Below are 26,147 nucleotides of genomic sequence, written 5' to 3' on the forward strand. Positions count from 1 at the left end.
AACGCTGCAGTTTAAATTATGAGCACGTTAAAATGTTTTTTCACCTCGGATGCGCGTAAATCTATTGCATGAGAGCTTTAAAACAAAATTAGGCACGTTTCAAATCAATAATAGGTGCGCTTTAATGACATTCTTTTAAAGTGTTTATGAAACAATCATTAAATTGTTCTCAAATTCCAGATGTTCTGTTCTGTCGATATTTTTTTTTTACCCTAATAAACAAACAAAACAAACAAACCCCCCCCCAGGTTTAGTTTATTCTAGATGCCACTAATTCCCAATATCTGGAATTCCATCCCTTATGAAAACCTGTGGTCGGAATTTAAGGACAGGAGGATGGGCCAAGCTTGTTCGACCTTGTTAGACACTGCAGGTAGGGACTCAGTGCAGTTATTCTCCTCAGCGGAGGCTTTACCGAGTGCAAAGGTGCCAATAATTTTGCAGAACTGAATCACACTAATATTAAACATTAAAATCTTTAAGCTCAGAATAAAACTAGTTGTACATATGAGTCATATTATTATATTCATATTTTTATAAAGGGTGCCAAAAATTTTGGAGCTGACTGTAAAACTTAGGGAACGTTTTTCGAAATCTGGACCAATCTGGGCGCTCGAGTCTTGTGGAGATGTACGGCTCTAAGCTGGCGATTGCTCTGGTTTTTTCGTACAGCGGAGCTTCCTCACCAAAGAGTCTGGCAGGAAGGGGATCTTCTCCAGGCGAGAGAGGTAGACGAGTGGCTGGATGCTGCTGCTGATGTTCAGGAAGGCGTATCCCACAGGCTGGACGTAGCAGGTGAAGGCATGAGGTGAGTAGTGATCCTGGAAGGGGAACATGGCCACCAGAGGGAGGTAGTTAACAATAATGATGCACAGGATGGAGAGCACCATCTTGAAGGCTTTCTTCTTCATGGGGTGCATCTCGTCCTTGCCTGCACCTCGCGAGCGCTTCAGGGCCCACAGAATGGATATGTTGCAGATCAACATCCAGGTGAACGTGGCCAGGACCTCTCCTGTGAAGATCTTCTCGAAGTTAGGGAGGCCGCCGATGGTTTTAGCTGAGGCATACGCGAAGGTGAGGCAGAACACAAACACTGCCAGGCCAACCCTGTACTTAACGTGCTTCAACTGTCCAAAAGCGATCGGGAAGACCACAGCGACAAAGCGGTCCAGACAGATGCAGGAAAGGAACAGCGGCCCACTCGTGTCCTTCACGCCGTAGGAGAACTTCAGAGCAGACCAACCTTCCTTGCTCTTCCAGTAGAAGAGGTTGAGGAAGCTTATAGGGACCATGAGACCGAAGTAGGCGTCCATGAAGGCCAGGCAGCCCAGAAAGATGTCGGAGGTGGAGGGCTCGTGCCGGTTACGGATCAGGATGGTGATGACCAGGATGTTGGCCGGAAATCCGATCACCAAGTTAAAGGTTTGAACTGCCAGGTCGAACAGGATGGCTTCCACCATGTGGTCACACCCATCAAACACACTGAAGGGCTTAGGGGTCGTGTTGAGCTGCAGGGGGGCAGGAGTGAGATCGACGCTGAGGTTCATTCTCAAGTCGAGGTCGTATTGGTAACTCATGGCTTCGGAGGAGCCGAATGTAGTGAAGGAGATTCTGAAGGACAAACCTAGAAAAAAAACGTAATGATCACCATCTAATAGAAATTATGACAAGTTGATAGACTGTAAGTGTCTGGAAATTTAGATCATCATCATCATCATCATCATCATCAATAAGTATTAATTTAATGAAAGAAAAAAACAAATCAACTAGTAAAATTAAAAGAGAATCAAGCAAAATGTTCATATACTAGAATTAAAACCCTGACAGTAAAACAATAATGACACAATAATAAGGTATGAAAGGTATAAGGCATGCTGTTATAGGAAAATAATCAACAACAGGATGGTGTGATGAAGTGGAGTTACTGTTAACACCCTGAAGCTGATCCCAAAGTGGTTTATTCCTCTTACACCACAGCCCTTTCCCTAATTATTACAATGTTTCATTTATAAATGAACAACAATTCATGGGATTTATCCATTTACGCTTCCATTTAATGTAGCGGAACCTTCCTGAAACTTACTGACCTTTACAAAGCGCTGACACTGGAGACTCCTTCCACAAATGCTCAAGAAAAGTCTCCTTACCGGAAAAAACTTCACCATGTCGCCAATTAGACATTTTCCTTATCTTTGTTATTCAATCCACTTTTTATACTTAGTGTACGCGGAGTGTCCTGTGTAGCTACAACTTCCTGTAAATGAGCTGTTACTATAGAAACAATAACGTATTACAGCGAACGCATTACAAAATAAACGTAAAAATTTTGAGGTAATTAGTTTCCTCGAATTTTTGGAGTTAAACGAACTTATCCGGTTTTACAGTGTAAGAAGTCTAAGGTCAGAACTTGTAAGTAAGACATGCCTTTTTTAGGCAAAGAACATCCTGTACACGCGAAACCGTCTGAGTAGAGCTTAAGTTTCATTATTAACACCTCGATACATACAGAACTCGTTAATAAATATATCCCTAACACGCCGATTTCACTTCATTTCATTCCACCGGCTGTTTTCCTTCAGTCAGAAACGCAATGTATGCTTAAACAGCTGAGCCTGATGCACCTGAGCATCATCATCATCATCTTCATCATCTTCATCATCATCATCATCAGCAGCAGCAGCAGCAGCAGCAGCAGCAGCAGCAGAGTGTGAGTCATATCTCACTGTCAGAAAAATAAATCAGAGGCCACAAACAGATGAGAGTGTCTCGAGACGACGGCGTCTCTTCCTCAGGGCTGTTATTGTGTTATCCTGTGAGCTCGTGCCAAAGGCCACATGAGAACAGGGTCTGTACAAACAGCATCTACACACACACACACACACACACACACACACTCACTGTCTTTACTATCTTTATGAGGACCTTCCATTGACAGAATCATTAATGCAGCTAAATAAAATAATGATATGATTCATCTAAATCATCTAAATCTAACTCTCAGTAACCAATAAGGGACCATTGGCTCTTTTAGGTGGTTTGTTTGTTTGTTTATTTATTTAAATAAATGCTGTAGTTTTTATTGGAGATCAGTCAAACATCCCCATAAGGACAAAGCTGTCAGATATTCTGGTATTTTGATCCACACCAAGATATAAAACATCACATGCACACTGATGAGGTGTGCATGTGATACAGATACAGCACTGACAGATACAGCGCTGTGTCAGATTTACTGAGAAGTGTATCAGTAAAGACATCAGTTACTAAATAACCACGAGTCAGCACGCATCGGTACACCTGTCATTACACCTGTTATTACACCTGTCAGTACACCTGTGATTACACACCTGTCATTACACCTGTGATTACACACCTGTCATTACACCTGTGATTACACCTGTCAGTACACCTGTGATTACACACCTGTCAGTACACCTGTGATTACACCTGTCAGTACACCTGTGATTACACACCTGTCAGTACACCTGTTATTACACCTGTCATTACACCTGTCAGTACACCTGTCAGTACACCTGTGATTACACCTGTCATTACACCTGTTATTACACCTGTCAGTACACCTGTGATTACACACCTGCCATTACACCTGTTATTACACCTGTTAGTACACCTGTGATTACACCTGTCAGTACACCTGTGATTACACACCTGTCAGTACACCTGTGATTACACACCTGTCATTACACCTGTTATTACACCTGTTAGTACACTTGTGATTACACACCTGTCAGTACACCTGTGATTACACACCTGTCATTACACCTGTTATTACACCTGTTAGTACACCTGTGATTACACCTGTCAGTACACCTGTGATTACACATCTGTCAGTACACCTGTGATTACACCTGTGATTACACCTGTCATTACACCTGTCAGTACACCTGTGATTACACCTGTCATTACACCTGTTATTACACCTGTCAGTACACCTGTGATTACACACCTGCCATTACACCTGTCATTACACCTGTCAGTACACCTGTGATTACACCTGTCAGTACACCTGTGATTACACCTGTCATTACACCTGTTATTACACCTGTCAGTACACCTGTGATTACACACCTGCCATTACACCTGTTATTACACCTGTTAGTACACCTGTGATTACACCTGTCAGTACACCTGTGATTACACACCTGTCAGTACACCTGTGATTACACACCTGTCATTACACCTGTTATTACACCTGTTAGTACACTTGTGATTACACACCTGTCAGTACACCTGTGATTACACACCTGTCATTACACCTGTTATTACACCTGTTAGTACACCTGTGATTACACCTGTCAGTACACCTGTGATTACACATCTGTCAGTACACCTGTGATTACACCTGTGATTACACCTGTCATTACACCTGTCAGTACACCTGTGATTACACCTGTCATTACACCTGTTATTACACCTGTCAGTACACCTGTGATTACACACCTGCCATTACACCTGTCATTACACCTGTCAGTACACCTGTGATTACACCTGTCAGTACACCTGTGATTACACCTGTCATTACACCTGTTATTACACCTGTCAGTACACCTGTGATTACACACCTGCCATTACACCTGTTATTACACCTGTTAGTACACCTGTGATTACACACCTGTCATTACACCTGTCATTACACCTGTTATTACACCTGTCATTACACCTGTCTTTACACCTGTGATTACACCTGTCATTACACCTGTCATTACACCTGTGATTACACCTGTTATTACACCTGTCATTACACCTGTGATTACACCTGTCTTTACACCTGTGATTACACCTGTTATTACACCTGTCATTACACCTGTTATTACACCTGTCATTACACCTGTCATTACACCTGTCTTTACACCTGTGATTACACCTGTCATTACACCTGTCATTACACCTGTGATTACACCTGTTATTACACCTGTTATTACACCTGTCATTACACCTGTCATTACACCTGTCACAGTCCCTTGTCAAAAACACCCAGTGTCTGCGTCACCTCAATAATCTGACAAATCAGGTTTTTTTTTACTTTTATGCAAATACTTGCTGCAAAAGATAAAATAAAATATATCTTTTTAAAGAAAAATATCTTATTTTATTTGTTTAGTTTTTTTTTTTTTTACATAAAGATGCTATTTCACCTCAATTTTTAATCTATATCACACTTTTAACAACAGACATCATGGCAAGGCAGCTTTACAGAAATCCGCACTGCAGTTTTTAGCAAACAAAAATGTCTTGACTCTAATACAATCGATCTCGTCACGATCTCGCCGGCAGATGGCTCTGCGGCGACGACGTCCCCGGAGAGCAGGAGAGTGCGCGCGTGCACGAATCCCACTCGTTATTTAAACCCCTCGCGTTGCTGCGCACAGCGTGCGGTATTATAGACTGATTGGTGTAATGGTGCCACGCACCATGTTTCCATGTCCCGCTCTGGTTTCGTGTTTCATGCCATAGTCATAGTTAAATGATTTCCATGTCTAGTTTCTTGTTTCATGCCATAGTTCTAGTTAAATGATTTCCATGTCTAGTTCTAGTTCCTTGTTTCATGCCATAGTGAAGCGACAGGTGAGTATTTGTTGAGGTGGGTAATTGTGATAAGCGGTAGAGGTTCCAAATCTTGTTCTAAGTTTCATGTTTCATGCCTAAGTTCGAGTTTATATTTTGACCTCGTTTCCCGTTTCTTGTATCTTGGCTCTAGTGTGTAAATCAAGACTTTGATCCAGCAATTGCTTCCTGTTCCAGTCTCGGTTCGTAACAGATCTATTTCATATGATAAGATTACAGTAATCCCATGACAGAATTATTACTATTACTAGTTCTAGACTAGTCTAGAAATAGATTTAATAATCTATATATATAGTTGTAATCTTCTATAATCTCATAAAAAGAAATACTGCATACATGACTAAGGTATATTCAAGATATTTTCACTTGATAAGATATAATTTTTTTTGCAGTGTGGATCTAGAATCTAATCCCTAATTTAAAAAACAAAAACAGGGGTGACAGGGAAATCGTCCTCTTCTGGGTGACACCAGATAGTGTGATAATAACAATCGTTACTCTTCCATAATTATATACACTATAGTTATTATACTTTAACATTATTATGCTGAAAGGATGAGTCTTTTCTTTTTCTTTTTTTTTTCTCCTCAGGGTTGCCAAGTGACTCGTCCTTGTGTTCAATAAAACCAGTCCGACTCCCAAAACTCCATAAAATACATAAACAGACAAATAAATAAACAATATGATGAGCAAAGCAGTTCATGGATACACTGCATCATTCATACAGTAAGCGTAGTTGACTCTTTTCATTCGTTTGCACGCAAAAATCCATCTCTGTCCGTTTACCCTTCCACCTTGTTGATTCTCTATCACAGCCCTCATATAACATACATAACAGACGGTACTTTTACTACCGACCATGTCAAAAGCAAACCAAAATCACACCGACCTGGCAAACACAGATAGTACTGATAAACGTATTTCCTTGTTTGTTTGTTTTTTTCCCCCTTTTCTTCCTGTAATAAAAAAAATGAATGGAAGAAAAATGTTTAAAACATAAAAACGTTTAAAAAAAAAAAAACTGCCTGAGGTTAAACAAAGAAAAAAAAAACAACCTTAAATTAGACTTGAAAACCCGTTTTACGTAAGATGTTTCCGAGAAATGTTCAGAGAGATCATTTGTAGATAACGGATCGATAAAACCAGCGTGACTCGAATACCATGGAAAACCGGTCCATGGTCCTAATCACATTTTTTCTTCAAAACTAAAAGCCATATCTGTATCTACATGATTTCATTCACTGTGTCCCTGCCACCTGATTGGCTGATTGGAGAACTGCACGAATGTGTAGAGGTGTTTTGTACAGGTGTTCCTAATAAACTGGTCTGCCAGCGTATGTAATTTGTTCGCCGGTACATGGATATCGGGGTGAACGTGTGAACCAAGATCAAACGTCCAAACTGTCCCAATGAACCCGTGAAGCTTGAAAATCCTCTAGAGTCGGAGATATTTTATTCAATACATGAGGAATACGCTTCTTATTTTTTTTTAAGGAACATTTTCCTTTCAACAGTGCAAAAAAAACCAAAACCCTACCAGGAACTTTAGCGAGTTTTAAACATCTGCATATGAACATTTGAACCAACATTGGGCTTAATATGCGGAATAAATTAGCATATTCATGACGATCGTATAACCTTGTGAAAAACAACAACAATAACAAAAAGACTAGCCGTACTGTATGTCAAACGTATCTCCTAATATATCTTCTTAACTCTAGATTTTCAGGGTCAGCTTCCTGTATGATGCTGACCACACCCCCTTACATGACGTCACATCAATTAAGTCACTTTCGCCTTATTGGTATGTTTTCACGTGATCAGGAACTTTCGAGTTTCCCCAATCGGGCTAGAAAACAAACACCGCCAAGTTAAACCGTCCCACATACACCTTGAATGCATCCTATATACAATATTAGTGACGTGCATGAACGTTAAATGTTATTCCGAGTTAAACATGGCGTACAACAGCGCACATGACGATACGCTGAAACATGAGCCGCTCCGTCTTTTATAACCGAGCTCGTGATTAGCTCCGCCCTGCATAGGTCCACCGAGAGGACGCATGGGAGGACGGGTGTATCCCTGGTGGTTCGTTATAGTGCTCTGTGTCCCTGTAGGACGGGACATGTTCCTAAATACCTTGCCCACCTGCCATGTCGCTCTGGGATCGAACACACACACACACACACACACACAGAGCGTTTGCTAAACAGACTCTCTGGAGATGAACTACGTGTTTATCTCTTTGACACTTGTGGGAATTGTGGCCAGTCCTAGTCACAAAAGTTGATAAGCAGCTTTAATGAAAGATCCGCGACGGGACGAAGGTAATCGTTTAAACGATAAAACGCACCCCTTGAAGACTGATAGAATTAGGCTTTAAATGCGTTTGTTGGATTTTATGCTAATATGCGGAAACTCAAACGCCCTTGATGTAGCTATTCCTCGTGCTACGTTTTAACCGCGTACTATTCCTCACTCGCGTAACGAGATTTATTTTCGCCCTGTTAGCCTTACTGTAATAACCGAATCATTTCCACATAACAGTTTTAGGCTAGAAGTATCTGTGTCGGAACGTTATACCGGTTTAATCACAATCGCCAAGTCTTCTCGGCGTCCTACGAAGGCGTTTTGGATTCCCGGAAACGTTTCCACAACGTCGGCGTAACAATTTTTAACGGGAAGAATGTTAACGCTGACATCTGCATAGAGTATTGAAGTAGCTGGGAACGCCGTGTTGTGAAAAGGCTGTGAAACAAACGTCGCAGGAACGTTACGAAATACCTGAATGATAAAACGCTAGAATTTCAGAGGTCGATGAATCACTTTTTCCTGTTAAATATGTTGAAACCCTGATTATAGTCATGATTGTTGATCGCGAAATGATTATCAGGTCATAACTTGCTTGACGAACGTATTTCTCATCGCTACACCCTGCGCATCAAGCAAGACAATTAGTTTCAAACACCGAAAAATGCGATAAGCAAATAGGCAGCCAATGAAATTCTGTAAAAGCGCCAGACTTACACGCGTTACGAAGGAGAGGTCCGCCGTGGATGCTCGACAGGTCAGATAAAAGTGTTTGTGGAGTTCCAGAGTTCTCTGTATAAACTTTCGTAAGCCCCGAGGAATTAGAAATTTCGACGAGAGGGAGGATCGTTTCGGGCCGTGCCTCTGGAGAAAGGGACGACCTCTGTGACGCTGTTAGGTTAGACGTTCTCCCGTGATGCTTTCACCTGCAGGTGACAGCCACAGGACTGACGGTGTTTACCGGTCACACAAATTTCGGTGTTGATGCAAATGAACGCCTTACAATAGCAGCCCAAATAATGCACATTAACCCCTTAAACCTTTAGGTTATTATTTACGTATTTGTCTTGACGCATTTTATCCAGCAACCTCAATCAATTATTCAAGCACTGCAGAGAAAATAATAGAAAAATGGGTGTACGCTCTTGGAAAAGAACACCATTACGTTCTTCGAGGAAAAAGCTTCACTGGATGCTTAATGGTTCTTTATGAAACTCCAACAACGCCATCAGTTGGGAAACACTGATTTAAGGATTATTAGTCTCAGAGGAAAACCTCCGTTTGGGGATTACGGGTTTACGCTGAACTGATGAACTCTTACTGTTTTCCAACGTTCTAGGGAGCGAGGAACGTAAAAACAAAAGTAAACACTTGTTAAAACGTACAAATCAGCTAGATAACCGTTCCTAGCTAGCGAATAAACAAGCTAATGTCTAACATGCGCCGTATCTCTGCGCTTTTCCTACAAAACGTCCGCCGTAAAGTTCGTTTCGCATGTATTTAGCTCTCTGGTGGAATACAGTACAGAGTATTGTCACGTGAGACATTTCAAACGTACGCTTCACTTCATGTAAGCCAATTCAAGTGGCAGGGGTTCTGCTGACAAAGAATAAATAAATAAATAAATAAATGGTTGCAACCAAATGCAAATACGATATTCAGATTGACCAGGTAATGCGATCCAAATACAAATACAGATCAGAATAGGAGGCAGGGGATTGAAAAAGAATTCAATAAAAATACGACCAGAGAAAAGATTGAACTGTCGGATTTTTCATCTTCAGCAGTGTTTCTGTATATAGAGTCGTAGCAGGCTCGGGCGTGGAAGGTTTCTGTGATGTGACGAGGCATGAAATGTAGCCACACAAGCGTGTGCTTGCTCTCGAGCGTCAACCCTCTGTGGTCCAGCGTGGGGGATGTGCTACGCTCTGGGAATAAATAGGGGCTCGATCCTGTCAGCCGAAGCGGGGACTCGAGTCACTCCCGCCTCAAACGCACGTCACTCCCGTTTATAAATCCCCTCGTCTCAGACACCCAGCAGGTGCACGTCTGCAGCTCATACCCGAGTCCAAATCTCGTCCGACAGACGTCCGACACGACGCTGGCGAAGAGGTGTGCGATGGATGCTGTGAGTATACGTACACTTCTACAAGAAGTGGTGACGGTATTACTAACCACGCTCAGTACGGGCTTTAAAAACCTGGGACGATGGGCAGATATCTGACGTCTGAACATATCTCAGTTAAGATTTTTTAAAAAAAAGGTACAAAACTCTACCGTTCGTTGTCACCGGAGAGGTTCCCTTATCTTTCGTATCTTTGAAATACCTGAAAATGTGTTTATAATGTGCACCATTACAAAAAATGTTGGGTTTTTTTTGTATAGTAAAGCTTTAAAGGTACACTACATGCACCTTTCTAGGTAAAAGAAAGTATGTGTACTGTAATTTCATTAATGTTGTGAATATCGGTCAATTCACCGTGCCGTTCAGTATGTTTTATTGTTATGCTTTTATCGGTATGTTTAAGCTTAAGCAGTCCAAAGTAATACGAACTCAGTCGATTCGATTGAATTTATCGTTCATTTTTAATCTCAGTCGAACTTTCCAGTTGAGTTCACTCGAACATGTAAGTACACTTGAAATGAACACCGAGGTAATTGAATTGAATCGTTTACGTACACTATATAAACACCGAGTCTGGTGAACTTAACCATTTAAGTACAGTCTACATGAGTGCCACGTGAAGGGACCTGAAATATACACGTTTTGGGAGACCCCATTACTCAATTAAACCGAGGGAACGTGTTTACTCGATCAATTGAGTTCAGTCAACTTATTAGGGTTTTCAATGAAGGTACTAAACGGACCAAAGATGTATGTTTGAAGATGTACTCGCTTGATGGTACCACCCCAGGACAAGGAAAGGTACAGTTTAGTCCCTCTTTTCCCTGAGAACGTGAAGTTAAGGTTGCAAAGCTGAATGTTTTGGAGGGTTTTTTTTTTTTAGGTTTGATTTTAAAATGTTGCATAGTATTTACACAGCAAACGGTATTTCCTTTTATTTCCGAATGTAATGTCTATTCTTCTTCATCATCATCATCATCATTCGTGTTATATTATGACACACACGTAGACAAGCGCAGGGGTTCCCAAACTTCTCCAGGGCAAGGCCCCCCAAATGGCATTAACATTTGCCCGAGGCCCCCCTTTTTGCAAGATGTCTTTAAAACACATTAAAAATACAGACTTCTGAATATATCCTCCTTTTTTTTTTAAATCACATCTTACATCTTTACATTACATTAAAATACATATATGTATATATATATAAAATCATGTATTTATTTATTTTTCACACTAAATTGTCGAGGCCCCCCTGGCGGCCCCCACTTTGAAAACCACTGGACTAGCATACTGTGCAAAACGTCTAAGAAATGAAGAAATTCTGGTGTTAAATATGTCAAATAAATACTATAAAGAGCAATAAGTGGTGCAAAGTTCTCTCTCTGTCTCTGTGTGTGTGTGTGTGTGTGTGTGTGTGTGTGTTGAACTCCTGTGTGTTTAGGTATCTGGAGAGCTGAACATCAACTCAGACATGGCTGATGTCATTTGCATTTGAAATAATCGGCCGAGACTCCTCCTACTCTGATTAAAAAAAACAACAACAACAACAACAACAAAAAGAAGTGACACATACTCTCACTTGCGTTTGACTATTCCCGTTAATCGTGTGTTTTAGTTCCCACACGTTGTTCATTTCATACCATTCATTTATTTTCACCGTCTAGATGCGAGGCTATCTACGGGGCATGCGATTAAGAAAATAGTTCCGAGTTTTACTCAACAGAAGTCATATAAACATATAAGAACCTAGCGGTCTGTCTGTGCGCTGATAAATAAGTAAGTAAGGAATAAAAAAGCACAGAAATACAGCGTCATGCTGCTGTAGGAAAATAACCAACGCCGGATTGGCTACCGATACCAACTCAAAGATAATTATTTCCCCCGCGTTTTTCCCCCCCGATCCTCTCTCTCTTCGATAATTCTAATTCCTCAGGGTTTAACAAAGTTTATACAGAGAACTCTGGAGCTCCACAAACACTTTTATCTGATGTGCCGACATACAGGTTGCATACAGGTTAAAAGAGTATCGAAAACCAGCTTATATGTAGATTATGAATAAAATACGAGAGAGAAACGGTTAAACTAATTCCATTATTCTGTGAAATGCTATCGCTGTCACACACTTGTAGAAGCTGCAGTCCAATTTGAATGATCCCAAAGGTTTGGCGTTTGAACGCGAGTAAATAATAGCGTCAGTCGTGCGAATAATTTAATCTTATTTTTAATAAACAGTTAATACGTTTAATATCACAACGTGTACGACGGATCCGCGACGTGTATTTTATAAAGCACAGGAGGTGAAAATTGAGGCAGGGTTCAAGCCCCGGAACTGCCAAGCTGCCACATAACACTCTATGCTCCAGGGGGCGCTGTATCATGGTTGACCCTGCGCTCTGACCCCAACTTCCTGACATGCTGGGGTATGCGACGAAAAGAATTTCACTGTGCTGTAACGTATACGTGATTAATAAAGACTCGATATCTCATATAAATCCATTTCAGTAGACTCACAATCTGCTATTGTGTCGATGTACTACAACGGTATTAAATTTCAAAAAATGTCGTCGAGAAGTTGGCGGACAAAATATTTATATAATGCAAGATTTAACCGCAAGCTTTCCTCAGACATAGTTGACTAGCCAAGACACGTCGAGTATTTACTTTATTTATTTATTTATTTATTTATTTTTACATATAATAGCTGCGTAATGGAAGTGTCACATGATGACGTCTTCATCTACAGCAGCCTGGGCATCAAAAGAGAAATAAAACACAAAACACACACTGATCAGATTAAGGCGGGATGTCAAGGCAGGATAACTTTAAATGACGGAGCTGCTTATAGAGTAATATTGTTAATATGATACAGCTCTAAAGTGCTTTTATAGCACACTTCAAAAACACTCATGAACGGTGTCTCTGCTACACTCGAGCAAATATACAGAATAGAGACGATTTTACAGCGTACGGTACAAACACATGAACTGTTAGACGTCGGTACTTCTTCCGATAACGTTACACACGCACGCACGAATGTCTCGCTTCACACAGAAATACACTGCAGCTGTGAGAAGATAAGGTTTAGACGACTGACGGCATGCACGTCCATGTGTCCGAGCTGTTGCTATAGAAACAATAACGCGTTAGAACGAGTGCGTTCATATAAACCTGTGATTCGCAGCTGCACTACTGTCGGAGGATGAAGCAACACCTTCCGACCAATCAGAATCCAGAATTCAAGAGCACTGTTGTATAAACGAGCTGAAAAACAGCTTTAGGTGCGTTCCTAGAGCCGTATTCAGCCATATTTTACGCAAAAAAGTGTTTAATTCCTTACACACGGGTTATGGTTATGACTATAATCGTCAGCTAGCATCACTTTAATCACTCAAACTCCCCTGAGATGATGTTTATAATAATTGTTTATAATAAGGTTTGATATAGCTTTATACACACTGCAGGCATTCCTGTGCACGATCCCTTTATCCGTGCCAGATTTCTGGACTGCATGCTGCTCGGCTGTGAAACGAGCTGTAGATTAAAGCAGACAAAGCAGACATGACTTCTCACTCCTACTGACATCCAACTCATCACTGCTGAGTGAACTGACGAAGAACAGGCCCGCTAATCACTCTGTTCTGCTAAATCACCTCAGTGACACTTCACAGATATATACACGTGTAAAAGCAGGGAAAGAGAGAGAGACACACACACATAGAGAGACACATAGAGAGAGATACCGATTGAGGAGATGGTGAGAGAGAGAGACACACACATAGAGAGAGAGAGACACAGATTGAGGAGAGAGAGAGAGAGAGACATAGAGAGAGACACAGATTGAGGCGAGGGAGAGAGAGAGAAAGAGAGAGGGAGATACAGATTGAGAAGAGAGAGAGAGAAAAAGAAAGAGAGAGAGAGACACACACACACATAGAGAGAGACACCGATTGAGGAGAGGGAGAGAGAGAGAGAATGAGAGAGAGAGAGCGAGACACACACATAGAGAGAGATACAGATTGAGGAGAGAGAGAGACACACAGAGAGACAGATAGAGAGAGACACAGATTGAGGAGAGGGAGAGGGAGAGAGAGACACACACACACACATAGAGAGAGATACAGAGAGACACATTGAGAGAGACACATAGAGAGAGATAAAGACTGAGGAGCGAGCGAGAGAGAAAGAGACACACACACATAGAGAGAGACACAGATTGAAGAGAGAGAGAGAGACACACACACACATGGAAAGAGGTGCAGAATGAGGAGAGAGAGAGACACATAGAGAGAGACAAAGAGAGAGAGAGGGACACAGAAAGAGAGAGAAAGAGAGAGAGAGAGACAGAGAGAGACAGAGAGAGAGAGAGAGAGAGAGAGGAAACACTAGGGGGCAGTATTGCATTGTACCAAATTGGAATTCACGATAATTAAAAAAAAAAACTAGAAAAGTAGAAAGGTTCATGTTTCACTGTAGTAAAAAGAGTTAAAAAAAAAAATAAAAATAATAATGTGTAATAAAAATGTAAAAAAAATTGTTTACAATGATCCTGACAGGAAAAAAAAAGTTTTCTGACTTTAACATGTAGAAAGATATATGATTGAAGTATTTCAGTGTGATTCTAGGATGGAGGTGACGTTTGCGTTCCAGTGGAATCATATTTACGAATCTGCATGCACAGTAAAGGTAAAAGACATCTTTAAAATCTTTTAAAACCTTAACAAAACCTACAAAATCTGCATCAGTCACCCGGCTCCCTGTGACTCCACGTTCCCTTCAGATGTAAAATCATATTATTTCTGCATGAATGTGTGAATCCATTTAAGGTCTCGTGCATGAGACAAACTTTTCCACGAGTCGTCCATTATACCTCACGAAAACAGACCTTCGACTGTCGCTCATGCACCCAGCACGTTAACCCTCATGAAATAGCTGCAACATTCCATACGCAAACGTCACAGTCTTTCGCATCTCGCAAGCAGGAAGTTGCATCCTCCGAATTTCCGGAAGATTACAGGAAGTTTAAAAGTCTCCATTTCGTTTCTTAACCCCCCCCCCCCTTTTTATATTGTGATATTGACTGATGAGGTCACTTTGAAATTACAACCCTGTTATGCATATTATTACAAGCAAAATTATTAATTGATTCTTTAAAAAATTTTTTAAAAACATTTCTAGTTAAATCATTAGGGGGTTCTCAATAGCGTCATGGATGATAGTTAATCATATTTTGTGTATTTTGCCAAATCTCTGCAAAAAAAACAAAAAAACAAACCCCACCCAATCCCCCCCCCCCCACACACACACCTTTCATTACAGTTAGTTTTCATTATCGCACAGTGAAAAGACTCAAGAGCAAACAGAAGAAATCATCATCACCTTTAATTTCAGCGCAGACCAACGCAGTCTAATGTGACAGAAGAAGAAATGTGTGTCTGTCCTGAAGGTGTCTGGACGAACATCAGTAACCCTGTTAACACCACAGCCTTTATATTATCTAAACATCTGACCAATTCAGAGGAAGAACACCAGCAGTCTAACGCTCATTCCTTATGCTTGAAGACAGGATGTGACACATGGCACACTTTGCAATTTCTCTTTAAAATATTATGAAATGTTCCATACAGCATCTTAACCACAGAGCCATTACTTCTCCATTTAATGTTAAGCTAAATATTTTCAGGAAAATACTGCATTTTAGCATAAGAACCTTCTTCCATCTGTGAAACATGCTGGTGGTAGTGTCATGGTTTGGGCCTGTTTTGCTGCATCGGGGCCAGGACGACTTGCTGGAACAATGGATTCTGAATGATACCAGCAAATTCCAAAGGAAAATAACATAACAGGACATCTGTCTGTGATCTGAATCTCAAGACAAAGTGGGTCATAAAGCAAGACATTGACCCTGAGCACACAAGGATTCTACCAAAGAATGGTTTCAGAAGAATAAAGTTGAATGTTTTGGAACGGCCAAGTCTATTTCTGCTTCTCTTACCACATATCTCCAAGAAAGATGACGACAATATAGACTTAGATGAGTCACACTGCTACATCTCAGACTGGTTAACATCTTATCACTGGATATCTTTGTGGAGTCCCTCAAGGTTCAATTCTAGGCCCCTTTTAAAACAACAAAAACAAAACATTTGAAGTCAAATCAAATACAATGGTGCTTGATAGTTTGGGCACCCTTTAGAATGTTCTCTATTTCTGCAGAAATATGACCTAAAACATCAGATTTTCAACCAAATCCTAAAAGTAGATAAAGAGAACCCAATGAAACGAACGTCACCTTCATGATTCGCAACGAGTCAGCGAAGATGTACTTGTTAACGTTCAGACATTCGTAAGAAGCTAATATGAGCTCTTCTGGGTTATGGATATTCGACGAAGGACTAAAAGTAACGAACCTACGCTTGGGCTTTATTAGGAGCGGAGCTCAATTCGGCAGCCATGCGAAGAACTGACGGCTCGTTAGTCATGTCCGTTGGACTATGTGAAGCCGTGTTGATCTGAGCTCCAGGCCACGGTAGCGCTCACAGATGACGAAATATTTTGCTAAGCAATAAATTATTCCATCCGAGGATTTTGGAATGCCTCCTGCTACAGGATTTTGGGTACAGAACGGGCACTGTTTCCCCGGGGGCTCGTTCAGAGGCTTAGAAATATGGCCGTGATCCTGAATGAAAATAAAACGTGTGCAAAAAAAGAGGAATTTCTCATGTCTGAACAAAATCCGGTTTCCATCAGAACTTCTGTATTATGCGAACCCACTAAACAGATCCATGAAGAATCTTTCAGTTGCAGTACCATTTAAATATATATATATATATATATATATATATCTATATAGTGTGTCTTTTTGATATATTCCCTACACTGTAGCTATAGGATGTTTCATGGTTTTTGTTTTGGATTGTTTACAGGTTTTAGAGTTAGACACTATGCATACTGACCTTTCTGTACTGTTATATTTTGAATAATACCACACACACACACACACACACACACACATTATGGTTGCAATGTGTTTATTTATTTACACTACACACATCATGTATGATGAGGCGCTCCATTTAAAAAAAAAAAAACAGCCTTTACAATAACGTAAATATATATATAATAACGTTGTTGTTTTTTTACACAATATCCTGTCATGATGGAATATTTCCATTCAACCCATAGGCAAAAAAGTGTAATCCTAACCCTAATCCTAACCCTAAGCCAATCAGGTAGCAGTAACACAATGAATAAAACAATGCAGATACAGGACAAGAGCTCCTGGTAAGTATTTCAGCAATGGCTCAGGATAATAGCCAGCGTTGAGGCAGGTGAGCTACAACACCAGAAGACCACGTTGGGTTCCACTTCTGTCAGCCACGAACAGGAAGCTGAGGCCACAGTGGAGAGGAGACTCACTGAAACAGGACAGTTGAAGATCCGAAAAAAAAGTTACACAGATGGTAAGATTCAGCATTCAGCATCAAAAGCATGAATCCATGGACCCGATGTGATGTGTCATCAGTGTAGGCTGGTGGTGGCGGTGTAGTGGTGTGGGGAATTTTTTGTTTTTGTTTTTGGCACACTCTAAACCCCTTAAGACCAATCGAGAGGCCACAGTTTGTCATCTTATAATGGCGTGATAATACACCATGTCACAATGAGCTCGGGTTACTTCAATAGCCTCTCCAGTCACCAAACCGGACTCCGGTAGAGCACCTACGGGAGATTCGCAGCATGAATGTGTAGCTGATTAAATCTGCAGCAATTACGTAACGCAATCATGCCAAAAATCTCAAAGCTTCTGGAATCAAAGCTCGTGGGAAAAAAGAGCAAAGGAGGGCCGGTATTAGTATGGTGTTATTAATAAAGCTGACGGTGAGTGGATTGTTAGCTTTACTGTCGCTTAGGACAAAAAATGTAATGAAAACGCACTGACGTATAGCAAAAATCTGGGGTTTTTTTCCTTTCTGCCTGCTAGGATTTTCTTGTTAGCGATATAACCGCTTCTACAGGCTAATCACTGGGGAGATGAACAAGCAGATTTAATGCTTGAGTTTTTCCAAATTTCTAAAGTGCTTTCCCCGACATTCCGACGGCATGAATCAGGCTTTAGGCAACAGCTTTGGGACAGGATGTGGGTAAGTTCAGCTTGAAAACCCGCTCTGCTTAGCCTGTTATAATTATATAATCATGCAGCTGAAATGATCAAGGCTTCTGGACCAGACTCCAGCTCATTCCTTATTGCATTTACTCAGCAACAGGCGATGTAAAGGTGTTGGTTTGATCTTATTTGGAATATGAAGTGAAAGTTTAACCACGTAATACCCATAATGCACAATTCGCTCCTCCCGAAGCTCCTAACGCTCTCCAGATTTTTCCACGTTCTGAGAGCGGAATATCGCACGCCGGGCCCTCAGTCTGGAGTCTTTAAAGTGTCAGGAGTGCAGGAAGGTCTGACAGGTGGGGTTTTTTTTTTTTCCTATGCTGACAGGTTTAATGTGGAACAAGGAAACCTCAGTGTGTGAGAACGGCACTTTTAACAGGATCTGGCTCCCGAAGAACAGACTCGAATGCAGGAATGCTGAGATTATAAACTCCACTGGCTATTATGTGTTTGAGATTTTTATTTATTTATTAATTTTTTTTTTTTTTTTTTACGAAGAAGCTTCATGATGCACGGTCGATTTGTATGCCACCAAAAAGGCCTGCAAACAAATTTCTTAAACGTTCTAACATTCACGCACACGTCTGATGGAATACACAACACATCAATGTGAATCTAAACACTTGTCATTTGTTTCATTTATATCGTTATTCGGACGAATACGCCAGAATCTCTAAAGAGCTTTTTTTCTGAGCGTTGGGCCAAACATGGAGTGTTGCTTTTTGCGAGCATGAGTTACGTTCGATGCAGGTTGAAGAGTTCAGCTCCTCATTTGTGCTATGTAATGAGTGTCTACTGCTTTCGCACCATTGTGCGCTCACACACACACACAAAAAAAAAAACACATCCATTTTTTTGTTGCACCTCTCAGAATTTTCCACCAAGCATGAACACCATTACAAAAACAATAAAATTGGAGCCTCTGTCCAATTGTTCCAGCCAATCGGCCAAGTTCAAACATTCTGGGTGCCATAAATTTCATCCTTTGTTAATGTTCATGGTTATTTTCGTGAAGCCCTTCGCAAAAAAAAAAAATGACTCCCTTCATCTGGTGAAAGTACCACGTGAGCGGTCGAAGTCACGTGTCACATTGTTTAAAAATATCATTTTCAAATACATTTGAAACCTTCAGCTGAAGTAAAATCTAGCCAAGTGTGGCATTGTATATTCCAGATGTTGAGATGCCACAGATGTGAAATGCCACGGTTCATTAAGGGTCAGAGGATTTATTTCATTGCACCCGATTTTTATTCAGTTAATCACCAGATATTACACTTAAATTACCAAGTTTGAGTTAAATGTTTGTGATATTTAAGTGTATTTAGCGGAAAGAAATTGATTTATCAACTTTATAAATTTTGAGGTAATTAGTTTCCTGAGATTTTTTGAGTTAAATGAACTCATCCGGTTTTACAGTGTAGCTCTAGGTTAATGTATGTTAAGATCTTTACAGGATCTGGATCTGTTCATTCTCTCGTTTCCTCGAAGCCCTCAGAACGAAGTCGGATTCGAGGGGGAAATGGGTGTTCGTGTGGAAAAGGATGCACGCTTGCCAAGCACGAGCAGAGCAAATTCATGCGTCCGATCAGGTCCATCAGCAAAGCAAACACCTTTTCTCCTTTTTTTTTTCCGCGTGGCTTTATCCGAGGGCCGAAGAAACCCGTGCGTGGATCGTGATCGTGCGTTAAAGCAGGGTTTTCTCTCTCTCTTTTTTTTTTTTTAGCGATAGACAATATAAATAATCGCTTATGATCCCATGGGACTCTGTAAGAACGCAGGATGTTTAAAAATATATACATTTTAAAACGTAGATGGAAAGCGGGATGCCGTTTCTGTGGAAACCAACATGCCCTGCGTGAAAGAATCCAGCTCTTTACTTTTGGCATGGAGATAAAACCATGATATCCACATCAGACTGTGGTTTTTGTTTACCGCTTTGCCGTGATGTTTATCCTGTGCTCTGAGCGGTCCCCTCGAATGTTCCGAGAATACGATACGGAAGGTTATAACACCGTGAAGCCATCAGCGTTGCTGCGCTAATGTGCCATCGAGCAGTTCTGAACAATCTCAAATACTTAGCTGTCGCGAATGTTAATAATAACTCTCGCTGTGTTTCACGCAGTCTAATGAAATCCTCTTCTTCACACGCCTTTGCCGCGGGCAGCCCGAGCATCTGTGCACACTCGGATATTGATGTAGGCATCACGGGAATTCGACTATCAGCCGTGCGATGAATTACCGCGAGACGACGCATTGCTTGAGTAAAGATTAACAGACGTATTAATGCGAAAACAAACACATAAGTAAACCTGACGACTCCAGACGCTTACGGGCTGTCAATTTAAGGCAGGAAGGACTTGAGACGGTTGCTACAATTTAACGTAAATTATTATCGTATTTCATTATTACTTTCCAGACTATCTGCCACACACTGTCTAGGATGTCTTTGGTATTTCCTAACAAGCTTTCGAAACAACAGTAAACGAAAAATGACGTAAAAATGTTTGTGTCAGATGCGAACAAGCTAAAGCATGCGTCTGACACTCCGGTCACGATTTGATTCACTTTTATGATTCTGGCTTCACGATTCAGTTCGATTCTCTTATATATATATATATATCTTAGCCAGTGAAGATACCTTGAATAAAGGAAAAGTTATCTTATGTTTCTCATTATGAGATTATTATATAACAAATATATGACCATCGAGCCTATTTTTAGACGTACATGATTACTCATTTCAAGCTTAAATCGATCGTATTCTTTCTAGAAGTAAATGCTTGAAATAAGCCAAATGATCTGCCAACAGAATCAGACCAATCCGATCTTGAAACGGGTTAAAACATCTAGAAATAGGCTTAATTAAGTTTAAAAACAATCTAATCAAGCGTGATGTTAGCTGCATTCAAGATATTTGTACTTGGGAAATTATCCCTTTTCGTAGTGTGATGGAATATACTTGTCTGTGTTGCGCTTCGCTCGACAGACATTGCTTTAAACGTGCTCTGTAAATAAACAGGCGGTTAAAGTCCATCTCGTGAGCTGACAAATGAGATGAGAAAGTTTCAGACTCGAGCAGAAGTCTCTAACTACAAGCTTCGTCCTAGACGAGGTCGTATTTGTCAAACGTGCTCAGGAATGTTCTTCTTGCCTCGTTATAAGTCAATTAAAAGCACAAAATTTGTGCTCTTTCACGAAGACAAAAAGCCTTTCACGTATTTATTTATTTATTTGCTTCTTGTCGAAAGAAGTCGTTTAAGTTGCATTAAACAGGACGCGGTCTGCACCGAATGAGCTCCGTGCTGGAGTTCTGTGAAGGTAATTAAACAGATGTGTTAATCATCGCTGAGCATTAGCGACGCTGCTGCTAATGGGTTCAGATTTTTGATCTGATGAAGCTAGCTTCACTGGAAAGCAAGTAATTACCTGTTTAAGATTTGCAGTGCACTTCAGTTAGAGCAAGATTATACTCCAGTTGTAGTAGTAGCGGATGGTGGTCATGAGTGAGAAGATGAACATATTGTGAGGATTTGAATACAATGTGTACGTGTGCGTATACTGACACACACACACACACACACGGCATATTAATACTTCGAGTGAAATATGAAGAGACACATCGGTTAAAGATGGAGATGGAGCCGTGGAGCGTGAGCGTAAATTTCCGCCTCAGGCTTAAGTGTTCTGCCAGCTTGAACCTCATGATTCATACTCGTGTATTCTTCTTCCAAGCAGAGCCTTTAATTGGCTTCTGAAACATAATAAGGACAAACACAGAACTCCATCTTCACACTAAAAAGATTTCGAGGGCTGAAGGAAGAAAACGCTCGGTGTCACGTCCATCCGTTTTCTGTGCCGCTTATCCTACAGGGTCGTGGGGAACCTGGAGCCTATTCCGGGTGGCGTGGGGGACAGGGCGGGGTACACCCTGGACGGGGTGCCAGTCCATCACAGGGCACAATCACATACACATTCATACACTTTTGGACATGACAATCAGCCTACAGTGCATGTCTTTGGACTCGGAGTACGTAGAGGAAACGTCGGAAGTACGGGAGAGCGTACGAGCTACACACACAGGACAGCGGCGGGAATCGAACCCTCAGCCCCGGATGTGTGAGGCGAGCGCGCTAAACGCTACACCACCGTGCCCCGCCCCGTCAGAGGAAAATAATCAACGACGTGGTGATGTGATCTCACTGGTTCTGATTATTTTTCAGCACTCCCCTTATACCACAGCAATTTTCCAATTTAACAGTTCTTATATCTTAAACAGTGGCACATTGTTTTTACATTTGATCCATTTATACATTTGATACATCTCATATTGTGGAACGTCCACGAAACAAGTCTGTTCCCACTGATGTTCGAGCAGCTATAAGCGGCTTCTTTTCTCTCTCTCGACGTTAATAAACCGAAAACAATACAGCTCGAAGAGGACAGCTCGCACCGTGTGACGGCAGTGATAACACACTCGGTGTTGATTTTTCTCTTTACAGCCTGTGTCAAAGGTTGATTTGAGCTGAAAGCTGTAAAGAGCATGCCATTAACGTCTGTGAAATTGCAGGGGGTTTTACGCAGCAAGAGTTTGACACGCTGTCATGCTTGTATTTCACGCTGGTTCATTAGCCCGGCTCACTGTGGGTCAGCAAGCGGTTTTTTAACACTCTCTAGTCTCCCAGTTTAACGATCAGGAGCAGTGAGCAGCTTTTAACACCTCGACGCTGGAGTGACTCCTTCATGCCATGAACCTGTAATGGCCACTATATGATTAGGGGTATTTTTTTCTTTTTTGTTCGAATGTATGAATTAAGAGAAGGTCCACTGACTTTGTGTTACAGAGACTGTTATTAAGGACTGGAAAAACATGCTATCGTTCTATAGAGAGAGAGAGAGAGAGAGAGAGAGAGAGAGAGAGAAGAATTCCTGAGCTTGAGATGATGACATGTCGTGTCAAAAAAATATACAGTATGTAAAAGTGCAACTAATGATTTTGAACAATAAAGATTTCATGCAGCACATAACATTTCTTTGTTAAGGTTAAGGTTATTTAATATAACTCTCTCTCTCTCTCTCTCTCTCTCTCTCTCTCTCTCTCTCTCTCTCTCTATATATATATATATATATATATATATATAAAATAATCAGGATCATAAAAATCCCATGTTGTTTTTTATTTAGTTCTGTCCTGAATAAGCGATTTCATATGACAGATGTTTACATATAGTCTACAAGACAAGATAATAGCTGAATTTATATACATTACCCCGTTCAAAACTTTACATACCCTTGATCCTTAATCCCGTGTGTCGTTACCTGGATGATCCACGACATGATGTGTGTATGTTCTGTGAGAGTTCTTCACGAGTCCCGTGTTTATCCTGAGCAGTTAAACTGCCCACTGTTCTTAAACAATCCTCCAATCCTCAATCAGGAAAATCCTCCAGGTCCGGCACATTCTTTACTTTTCCGGCATCTTCTGCATATTCGACTCCTTTCCAACAGACTATATGATGTCCAGATCCGTCTTTTCACACCGAGGACGACCGAGGGACTCGTACACAACGATTACAAAAGGTCCAAACGTTCACCGATGCTCGAGAAGACGACACGATAGATTAAGAGCTTGGGGGGTGTAAACTTTTGAACAGGATGATCGGCGTAAATTGTTAGTGTTTTGTCTTCTGAGAGACAGGGCGGTAACTAAATGGAAAAGAAAAAAAAAAGATCTTTAAAAAAAATAATAACAATTTACACTGAGCATTGAGTTCAAAAGTTTACACCCCCCTTGCTCTTAATGTATCGTGTTACCTTCTGTGAACCCTTAAACGATTGTGAAAATCACGTGAAATCACTGTTACCACCAGGAATTTCATTATTTTCTCGTGTTTTATTCCTCTTGAACCGCAGCAGCTTGCCAATGATTGAAAAATCTATTTATTAAACAATGACACATAGTACTTTTTTTAAAAAAAAAAAAAAATCTATTTACAGCTACATTTAATCTTGTAGAACATCCATAAAACAAGTTAGTTCCTGTTATCACTTACTTTATAACAGTCTTTCCCTCACCAGCTTCTCATGTTTAGTTAAACGAGATTAGATAAGACAGGAAAGAATAAAAAAGTCAAGAGTAAGACGTTGCGGAGGAGTAAAGGACGGAAGTGCCGCAAGCATATTGCAGATGGTCTGATCTGACTTCTCTCATACGCTTCCTCATTTGTCATGGCTTTCCTAAGAACCCTAAGTGCTAGGTTATTATTTTACGGTGGAGCTGTTTTGTCTTGCATGGGAGCTGGAAAAAGAGAAAGAACAGACCCGTCTCTTGGTGATGAGGACCTGGACGTGGGTACGGGCATGTTCGAAACTTTTGGGTGGATTCTTTATATGTCAGTATAGGCAGTGTTGGAATTTGTGAACGAAATCTTTTCCACATTTTGAAGTGTTACATCCTGGAACTGGAAGGGACTTTAATCGGGATTATACGTCATGGATCGGCACAAAATAGCCCATAATACTTCACTCGAGAGAAAAACGTAGGAATTGTGGTCGCGTACGTATTCATCCCCGTTGTTGCGAAACCCCTAAAATCAGTTCTGTTGCGCTGAGAAAGGATCTGTACTGTACGGACAGGACTCAGAAGGGCGGTTATGGGTCCGTGTGCAGGAGGTTTATGATGAATAATATCCACAGTCCAAAATCTACAATAAATAAACAGGCCAGTGTTAAACACTGAGAGCACAATATTTCCAGAACAGAGTAACAGTAACCAGGTAAACAGGCAGAGGTAATACACAAACTATCCACACTGGAAGGGCACACTAGATAAATGACGGCTCGGACCCGGTGTTTTTATTCTGCTTACCAATGAGAAAGAGTAGATGAGCCAGAATATCAGAGGGAGAGCCCTCTGGTGGCGAGGCGTGGAACTGTCCCGAGTGGGTGTTTCAGGCGCATAATTAGCGATGAAAATATCACGCGATCTCAATAAAAATTGCTGTAAGGTACCAGAGTTAGTTAGAGAACATACCTTAACAAGCAGCATCATGAAAACAAATAAGCCGAGAATCATGCAGAGTTGCATTAAATCCATCCATTATTTTTTTAAAAATGAAAAGAATATGGCACAATTCAGAGAAGCAACCGAAAGACTAAGGTCGACGCTGCCACCACCACGCTTCACTCTGGGGAGGGGGTTCTCGGGGTGGTGAGCAGATTTGGGTCACTGACAAAAAAATCCATTAAGCCGTAAAGCCGTAAAGTCAGTGATCAGGTAAAAGAGGGGATTAGTCAGAGAGTTAACCAAGAGGACAAGTGTTACTATTCAATTGGTGGCATAGTATGTATGAAAAAAAAAAAAAAAGCCATATGAAATCCCAATTGGAGACTGCTGAGACTAAAATGGCACAAAACGCTATGTTTGGCAGAAACCCAACGCTTATGGAAGGCACTGCATCATCTCGACAAATGGCAATTAGTGTACAGAAACTAAGCAGCAAATGTGCTCATTCTTCACCTTAAAACTGACACGTTTATCACGCCATCGCTCTTCTGATTCACGCAGAAGTCTGTGTATACTGCACGCTTTTGGCAGGGATTACTGGTGGAGCGTAATCCTTTATAATCAAAGATGAATGCTAATAATGAACTCTTCTTCTCTTACTATCCTTGTGAGGAACTTTCCTCACAAGTTGGCGTAATTATTCCTGCAGTTGATGAATGCAATCTTACACCTAACTCTACCCTTAACCTTAATCTCAGTGACCAAAGGGAAGCCTTTTGGCTCTTTCAGTTTTCCTTGTGGGGACAAGCCAGACATCCCAACATGGACAACACTGTCAAATATTCCTGTCCTTGTGGGGACATTTGTTTCCCACCAAGATATAAGAACATGAGCACACACACACACACACACACACACATTGTATGTCTGATAAACACATCACTAATCAGATGCTA

The 26,147-nt window shown here is 41.0% G+C and overlaps 1 protein-coding gene across 1 annotated transcript; it reads right to left on the bottom strand.

The window, feature by feature from the left end:
- Nucleotides 1-638: 638 nt before the first annotated feature.
- Nucleotides 639-26,147, bottom strand: LOC128600796 (G-protein coupled receptor 183-like). Its single transcript, XM_053613495.1, has 2 exons — nt 23,476-26,147; nt 639-1,624 (listed from the first exon to the last, which is right to left on the bottom strand). Exon 2 carries the CDS (start codon nt 1,575-1,577, stop codon nt 639-641), a length of 939 nt encoding a protein of 312 aa, XP_053469470.1. The 5' UTR covers nt 1,578-1,624; nt 23,476-26,147.

This window comes from Ictalurus furcatus, chromosome 24, assembly GCF_023375685.1.
Source record: "Ictalurus furcatus strain D&B chromosome 24, Billie_1.0, whole genome shotgun sequence".
Lineage (NCBI taxonomy): Eukaryota > Metazoa > Chordata > Actinopteri > Siluriformes > Ictaluridae > Ictalurus > Ictalurus furcatus.